The 9425-nt window shown below is 35.3% G+C and overlaps 1 protein-coding gene across 3 annotated transcripts in view; it reads right to left on the bottom strand.

Moving 5' to 3' along the window:
* Positions 1–590: 590 nt before the first annotated feature.
* The window catches only part of LOC107561844 (G-protein coupled receptor family C group 5 member C-like), a 17515-nt gene continuing 8680 nt past the window's right edge, over positions 591–9425 (bottom strand). The window contains exons 3-6 of one of the 3 annotated variants that reach the window (XM_016246340.1): positions 4727–4827; positions 4391–4513; positions 3080–3132; positions 591–1150 (exon numbers count right to left, since the gene is read on the bottom strand). In XM_016246340.1, the coding sequence (XP_016101826.1) occupies positions 3106–3132; positions 4391–4513; positions 4727–4827 (251 nt within the window). In that variant the 3' untranslated portion in view covers positions 591–1150; positions 3080–3105. Of the gene's footprint in view, positions 1151–3036; positions 3133–3699; positions 3744–4390; positions 4514–4726; positions 4828–9425 lie in introns of those variants that run through there. The other 2 variants (XM_016246341.1, XM_016246339.1) reach the window with 2 other exon arrangements.

Genomic DNA, 9425 nt, shown 5'->3' with positions numbered 1-9425 from the left:
TTTTACATTAATATATAATCACATATTACATTTGTCCATGTGCAATATGAAATATTTATTTGAAATATGAAATATTTATTTGCTCTAGGACAAATGAAAGTAATATTTGATACAGATGCCATTTATTTTTTCAAACACGCCGATTATCATTTATACACACCAGTGTTATTTTAGTATTATTTATATACAATAGTTTTTAATAATATTTAGAATTAGCTTTTATTTTTATGTTTTTGGTTTTCACTTTAATTTTAGTTTATGTTTTAGTAATTTTGTGCTTTTGTAATTTTTAAAAACAGGTTTATTTTTTATTTTAAATTAAGTTCAGTATAAGTTTCTATTTTCAGTTAGTCATTTTAGTGCAGTTTATTTCAGTTGCCAATGCAATTTTTCTTATTTTCATTTACTTTCTTATTTTTATTTCTTCTAATATTTGAATTCTATTATATTTCAGATAGCAAAAATGTTTTTCAGAATTTTAGTTTTACTTTCAGTTAATGATAATATCTCTGATACATACATCCTGCTTTTTGGAAAAGTCTTAACCAGAAAATAGATATTAATAAAAAAGAAATTCAGTGCATGTAAACTTTGACAGTTTTGAAGATGTCTGACTCTGAAAGAAAAAAAGAAACGAAAGAAAGAAAGGTGACAGGTGGCAATATGGAATTCATTTGTTCTGGTTTAAGAGTTATTACAGTAAAGATTTGTCTCCTGTTAAACCACACAGGCCGACGGATTGCGAACATGTTCTGTTATTTACATAAGATATGCTACATAATTTAGCCAAGTGGGCGGGAAATGAGGAAAATGGATACGTCCATAACACCTACTCATTCATTTAATGCGCCGAATGTCCTTTTGGAATAGAATAACAAGCAGCCGCAAACATTATATACACTGTTGTTGTAGAAGGGACACTTGTGTCTCAAGGACAGGTTTTTATGTCTGCTTTCTCCTCAAATACCCAGTGTTCTCAAAGTGAGGAGAAAATGCTTATCATATTACCTATAGATTCAGTATCTAGATTTTACCGGCAGCGCTTAACATTTGATACATGGACAGGACGGGCTGCAGGGAAGACATCCAATAAGGCAGCCGGCGTGAACTTGATGAGAGACAGACTAGAAACTGCAGATGCATCCTAAAACACACACACACACACACACACACACACTCTTTTGGCATTGATAACCCTTGATATATAAAATAATTTGGTGGTACATTTGTGTACTGAGAACATTTACTGGAAGAGAAAGCCGCTGACAATTTACTGTATATATGCAAAAACTTATGCTACTGTTGACTCTTTTGTATAGCTGTGATTAAATGGAAAGAACATTCTGTGAAGCTTGATTTGCAAACTCATTTTATGAAAAGTCTGCATTACTGGATGAGGGAGTCACCCAAAGCTACTCAGTCGTTTAGCATTCTTTCCCAAAGACAACCTGATGTCAATTTTAACACACCTGCTCATACTACAAAGTTTGTACTTTGTATTACTTATTTGCGCAGAGGTTTTTGGCTTTGCCAAGTACATGAAAACTACTCTGGACTGACTGTAAAAATTGATTGCTGCGATTAGGTATCACAGCTGAAAATTCAACATTAGTCTAAGTAATAAAGTGCTGTTTCAATTTTTAAAAAAAGTGTTTGTGCTTGACTTAAAAATATAACTTTAGTTAACTTAAGACTAGTTTAGTTTATCTGGATTTAAACATTTTAAGTTGTTATAATTGCAGCAGCATTTTTTTTTTTTTTACAGTGCATGGAATTTTTAATTGCAGATTTTAGAGTACCATTCAAAAGTTTGGGGTCTGCGTAAGATTACACCAAGGCTATTTATTTGATTAAAAATGCAATAAAAAAAACAGTAATATTATTACAATTTAAAATAACTATTTTCTATTTTAATTTATTTACAAATTTTCAGCAGCCATTACCCTAGTCTTCAGTGTGACAATCCTTCAGAAATCTTAAAATTTTTTTTGTCGAAACCTAAATAAATTTTTTTAATTCTTTGATGAATAGAAAGCTTAAAAGAACAGCATTTATTTAAAACTGATTTTTTTTTACATTATAAATCTCTATACTGTCATGTTTAATGCATCAATTTCAACGCATCCTTGCTAAGTAAATGTATTATTTTCTCTAAGAAAAAAATCATACTGACCCCAAACTTTTGAACAGTAGTGTATACATATATTAGTATATTGCTAATGCAGTTACAATAATACAAAAACCAACTGTGTGCATCATGTCCTGTGCTTTGGCCATTTGTTGACGCAATGGCTACCTTCAACAACCCTCCATCAGGAACCCTGTAGCTCAGGCTGACATACTGAGGAACTTATCAGCAGTACCTATGTAAATGTCATCACTAGTTACAATCAAGGGAATTTTCCATTCGACTAACGTCCCTTTGGAAAGTTATCCTAATCATGTCCCTATGACCTGGTATAAACGTTACAGAATTCAAAGAACTGTTTTTCACAGCTGTTTGTACCTAGAGCACGATGAGTTAATGAATATCCTTGAATTTCCAATTCAGTCCAATTTTTATATCTACATCAATAAGCTCTTACACTGACAATAAATACAAAGTTGAGAAAATAATGAAATAATCAGTCTTGCTGCTGCACCAAAATGATTGTGATTGCACATTTTATATATGTAATTTCAAGCTTATACATATGTATGGTGTTGATACACCTAAGCTTACAGTGGTAGAAGCAGCATTTCAAAACTCAGGATGAGTGACAGAAAACCAGCAAACATTTATTTTACAGTCCTTTGCTGGTCTGTGTTTCTTAGTAAACACAACTGGTAGCATTGCAGTAGTCTATAAAATCATTTGTACAACTAATCTTTTTAATGTGTCCCATGCACAAACAAGCCATACTGTACAATGTCTTCGGCGGTTCATTCAGGTTGAGATAACCCAACACATTGGCTTTCAGAGGAGCAAACCAACTAATTGTTGCCCATTTAGTCTGAGTTCACAGAAGTTCGTCTATAAAAGGAATGGAAAAAAAAAAAAAAACCAAAAATTTAATTTAAAAAATATAAAAAAAAAAAAAAAAAAAAAAAGTTGGAGTGAGCTGATCACTGGGGTCTTCTGATGAAATTTCCCTACAGTGAGAAACAGAGGAAATATTAGATTACACCTGAATCAATCGGGAAATATTTCAAATAGTTCTAAAACCAAGGTTATTATAGTTAATTAAAACTAAAACCAGAAAAAAATTATGTGAAATAAAGTTAACTATAACAAAATAAAATGCCAAAAAAAAAACAACAAAAAAAAAGAAATAAAAATGAATAAACTTTATTGACATTTATAAACAAACAGCAAAATTACTAACACTTTAAACGGAAAATATAAAAACATTTACAATAAAAATATTAATTAAAAACGAGCATATCAATGATTCTAAAATACTGTTTAAATGACAAAAAATATATAAATATAATTAAAGCTGTAAATGTTTTTAAAATATTATTTAAAATGTGCAGATTAAATTAAACTAATAATTAAATCAAACTAATAACAGGTGAATGTAAAACATAATTTTGTAACATTGAGTGACAGAAAGAGGAAATAAGTAGCAATAAGACTACAAACAGACACCTTCTGTGAAAGAGGTGAGAAAACACTGAAATTAAATGATTTTTGAAAAGAAAAGCCAGAAGACATACAGTTTAGTTTATTAGATCGGATTTCTTCTTCCACACCATCATACCTTACAAAAAAACAAAATGAAAATAAAAATAATTAACATACAAACACAGACAAAAAATGGCCTTTAAATTCCACCATCCCAGACAGAAGGTTAAAGTGTCACCATTCTAGGAATGAAAGCAGATCTTGAAAGAATGAATGACAAGGCAAAGAGGGAGAAGAATTCCCGACGGACATCAAGAGAGACGATAAAGTGAGAGGCACCAGAAATCCGAGAAGTAAAGTTCAAGGACAGATTATTTTTTCTTCACCAAAAGGAAAGATGATGTCGTTTTGTGTGGGTGATTATGAGTTTAATTTTCATTGTTTATTCATCTAAAAATCAGTAACATGCACATTTATCTGTTGATTGAATGAATGGTGTTTACAAGCTACATAAACATCCCTTTACATATCAAATATACCAAATTAACGGTAAATATAATAAAAAAAAATTATATTTGTATTCATACGGCACCCTTACAAAACTGAAAGAAACTTTACAATCAATAAGATCATTATAAAGAGAAAACAATTCTGCTCAAATGTAAGCAGGGCAGCACGCATGCATGTTGAAAAAGAAGGACGGAAGCGAAAAGTCAAAAGGGCGATAGTCTGGAAAGACCCAAAGCAATCAAACACAGCATCAATATAATGCTCTCCACGTACATTTGTATATATTTGTCTCATATCATCAAGTTGTGCGGAGGGGCTGGTGTGGCCGCTCTGGGCTCTGGGAGGCGTGCCCATGGATGCTCGTGGAATTATATTGTCATATGATTCCATCTGTTGCTACAGCCAAAAGCAGTCCAAATAGACATGGCAGGTGAACACACAAATGCACAAAAACATTGGGGCTACAAAACATATATGTAAAATTTTTTTTGTGGACTTTGTGTAGTTCTCTTGTGTATTTGTTTGTGAACAGTGACCACAAGTCTTTGTATGCACAAGGCCACAAGGTTGTATGCATAGTCAAATCAGTAGTAAAATATGTGCACTCACATTGCTCACTCCTTTGGTGATGATGGCCAGTTCTGTCGGTTGGTAAACACAACTTCGGTGTTGGCCGTTATAGCCGCTGTATGGGGACACAGGCTTATTGCCTGAGAAAACAATGGTAAAACAAAAATGTTAGCTGTTTGGATTTGAGTACGCCTCTGTGACATACCATATTCCTTATACACATACTTCAGGAGACGGTAAAAATGGCAAAGCTGCTATATGCAAAGAGATAGCCTGTTTTCCCCTGAATAATAGTAGTTAAAAATGTATTTCAGATTTGTTATGACACTTATGTTGAAATCCAACTCTTTAGCATGTTTATTTAGAAATGTAAATACATAGTTAACTAAAACATTTTTGTTTCTTGAAATAAAAAGGGTGATAACTGAAAAATATATACACATACATACATACACACACATTAAACTAAGAACTAAAAAAAAAATTAATACACACACACACACACACACACACACACACACACACACACATTAAAAATCGAAAACAACAAAGTTACCCCCCAAAATTTTATATTAATAAAAATTAGGATCTCAATAATACTTACTGTAAATAACAATATTTAATTTAAAAATAAATTATATAAATAAATAAAATGTAAGAAAAATACAAATATAAATATAATTGAGGCTGTAAATTCCTTGGAAAATATTACTAAAAATGCACAGATTAAATCAAACTAATTGCAAATATTCACATATAATTGTGATTATATAGAATAGTCTGGAGTCAGTAACTTTAAAAGAAATACTTTTTCAGTAAAGATACATTAAACTTATTAAAAGTGACAGTGAAGACATTATAATTGTTACTAAAGATTTCCATTTTAAATAAATGCTATTGTTTCTGCTCATCAATTAATCCTGAAAAAAAGTACCTCGGTTTCCACAAAAATATTAAACAGCACAAATGTTTTCAACTCTCACAATTATTATGAAAAACATATCTTGAGAACCAGTTTAGCATATGGGAAGACTGAAGCCTGGCATAATGGCTGCTGAAGACTCAGCTTTGCCATCACAGGAATAAATTACATTTTATAAAAAAAATAGAACACTTATTTTAATTTGTAAAAATATTTCACAATATTAATAGTTTACTGAATGCCTTGTTGAGAACAAGACACACCAAAAAAAAATAAAAAATCCCAAACTTTTGATCAGTAGTGTGTAATATTATATTTTAATTATATATATATATAATTTGTAATGTATAAATTGAAAATGTTATTCGCTCATTTTGAAGGACAAGAGCAACAATAAAACAATGTTATGTTTCCAAGTAACTACATATGCCTTTCTTTTATCACAGTCACTTAGCAAATATCTCAAGTTATCTTAACCACCACATTGTGCATTTACCAGGCAGTGGGGCATAAATGTCCTCTCGCTCTATAAAATGCCTAACACTGATGATATTGTTGCCACACCTCAGTATCCATGGAGACATGCTAATGTAAACACACGCTTCAGGGTCTCTATAGAGAGTCAGATATAAGTAGCGTGTGCTCCTATTGACTAATGTTAGGGTGGGAAAGGTCTTCCATTTTGCTCCGTGTGTTCATTTACTAGTGAGATATGATTCCTGAACTTTCCAGCACTCCCTGTTCAATACGAACAGATGCATTCCTTTTACGTCACAAAGCCAAAGTTGCTATGCAAATATTGAAGATGAGGAAATGTTATTGATATTTGCTCCAGTCATGTATCAATAACACTAGGGATGCACCGATATGAAAATTTTGGCCGATACCGATATGGTGGCCGATATATCGTGCATCCCTAAATAACACACTATTGATACATGATTGAACATATGTGATGATATCTGCATATGATCAGAACTCCACGCAGCTCCCGCATACTCTCCATTGGAAATGAATGACCGGTCTGTCGCTTGTCGGAGATGGTGGAAAGCCGGCTTGAAACGCAGTGGAAACGCCAGTATGACGAGGATAATTTTCATTTCAAAACAAACGCACCAGTGTAAATGTAGCCTTACATCTAAGGGGGTTGGGACGCATTCACACAACAGCCTCACGTGTGCACCACATCTCTGAGTGTAACCGGTGTTAACTAGTAGGTGTGTTCAACTTGACGCGGACCGACTGTGCAGACCGATCGGTGTATTACAGTACCACGAGAGCTAAAGAGAGCAGACTGCTCCGTGCGCTTTCGAATCGCTCTTGCGGATGATCGATCTGCTCTGCACCTCTTCTAGTCGAACACACCGGCTAGTGCTGCAGGCTTATTGGCTCACTGACGCTGATGAGATTAACCCCTTAGGCCCCTGGGCACAATGTCTTGTCGGGCCCCTCACATCCACACATGCACATGTGCACAATCAAGGTTTTAAATTATAGGGTACTAATTGTTGGAAACACGTCGAACACACCGGCTAGTGCTGCAGGCTTATTGGCTCACTGACGCTGATGAGATTAACCCCTTAGGCCCCTGGGCACAATGTCTTGTCGGGCCCCTCACATCCACACATGCACATGTGCACAATCAAGGTTTTAAATTATAGGGTACTAATTGTTGGAAACACCTCTAGCTTATACAGGATTTACACTCACAGGTTACAGTCTATGATCGCACCCTCTATCATACAGGATTTACATCACATTGCAACAATGCTTTCCTGGACCAGCAGCAATGTTTGCAATGTGTAAATAGTAATTATGCTATCTGTACCTTATATTGGCAGATACTATTTGCACCTCAGTATTTTTGTATATTAACAGAATAATAACATGGGGACTCATGAAACTTGCGTAAATATGTGAGTAAATTCAAAGTAATCTGCCCGTAAAACAGACCTTCCCGAAAACTCTCCTCCAGATTCACAAACGCTTCGTAAACATCAGATTTGATAGTATGTGAATGAATTCCAATCATTCGTAAATAGGGCGCGTGTGCACGCTCGTTCACAATAAACATAACGGTTGGTGCGTTCCAAACGGGATATATCGCCCTCCGAATGGCACTTCGGAGCTTCGGAGTGAAAGCAATCATAGCCGCCATATTGAAGGGTCTTTCCAAACCGAAGTGCTCAAAACTGGCCAATTCAAAGGGTCCTTTGGAATGAAGGATTTCAAAGGGTACGTTTTTCATACAAACTGATGGACACTTCGGGCTCCCATGATCCTTTGCGCAGATTCTTTGCATGATGACGGCGCCTCCGTGTGGGCACGTGATGATGACGCAGAAGGGCACTTCAAGAAACAGTTGTTTGGTCCCCTACATCCTTCGAAGCTCTCACTCCGAAGGGTGAACCCCTTTTAAAGGGATTAGGGCATAGGGATGAGCCCTTCCGAATGGAACGCAGCGGGAGTGTCTATTTCACTAAGTGCAAATAGCCCGCCTTGTTGGCAGAGGCTATTTACACTAACTCCGCCCACCAACGTGTGATTAGGCTGGTCAACATTACGAAAGACAATCATCAATATCAGCTTCAGTAGCGCAGATGGTAAAATGTGTTGCTATTTTAACAGTGTAAATAGCATCTATTGCTATTTGCACTTAGTGTAAATAGCCTCTATCGCTATTTACACTTAGTGCAAACAGCCGCTGCCTGAACATAATCCCCGCCTATGAATTACACAGTTATGTAAATTACGTGTCCAGGAACACAGTGGAATATTCTGGACTCCCTTCTCAGGTTTGGCTCCAGTATATTTCATAAATGCAAAAAAAAAGAAAAAAAGCGCCATATGCCTAACAATAAATATTCAAATGAACGTGTCCATCAAAGCATTTTTAGCCAGGTGCTCTTCTGAAAATGGCCAGCTGGTGGCCCTTGAGAACTCTTTGGTGGCACAGCATTTTTCCAGCTAAAGATTTGGTTGCTATGATGTGGAATATTCACGCCAGTTACGTATTACCAGTATCTCATTTCGAAGAATATAACTGAATATAAAAATGCAGTAACCAGTAATATTAACTTCTCCATTGTTGCTCAGTCGTTGTACAAGTAGGATGGTTGGTCGGTGTAGCATTTGTCCCAATGATTATCAAGGTTTTAAATTATAGGGTACTAATTGTTGGAAACACCTCTAGCTTATACAGGATTTACACTCACAGGTTACAGTCTATGATCGCACCCTCTATCATACAGGATTTACATCACATTGCAACAATGCTTTCCTGGACCAGCAGCAATGTTTGCAATGTGTAAATAGTAATTATGCTATCTGTACCTTATATTGGCAGATACTATTTGCACCTCAGTATTTTTGTATATTAACAGAATAATAACATGGGGACTCATGAAACTTGCGTAAATATGTGAGTAAATTCAAAGTAATCTGCCCGTAAAACAGACCTTCCCGAAAACTCTCCTCCAGATTCACAAACGCTTCGTAAACATCAGATTTGATAGTATGTGAATGAATTCCAATCATTCGTAAATAGGGCGCGTGTGCACGCTCGTTCACAATAAACATAACGGTTGGTGCGTTCCAAACGGGATATATCGCCCTCCGAATGGCACTTCGGAGCTTCGGAGTGAAAGCAATCATAGCCGCCATATTGAAGGGTCTTTCCAAACCGAAGTGCTCAAAACTGGCCAATTCAAAGGGTCCTTTGGAATGAAGGATTTCAAAGGGTACGTTTTTCATACAAACTGATGGACACTTCGGGCTCCCATGATCCTTTGCGCAGATTCTTTGCATGATGACGGC

The sequence above is a fragment of the Sinocyclocheilus grahami genome, unplaced genomic scaffold, assembly GCF_001515645.1.
Source record: "Sinocyclocheilus grahami isolate Dianchi unplaced genomic scaffold, SAMN03320097.WGS_v1.1 scaffold794.1, whole genome shotgun sequence".
Taxonomy (NCBI): Eukaryota; Metazoa; Chordata; class Actinopteri; order Cypriniformes; family Cyprinidae; genus Sinocyclocheilus; species Sinocyclocheilus grahami.
The sequence above is the reverse complement of the archived record's forward strand: the minus strand, read 5'-3'. Positions and strand labels throughout refer to the sequence as shown.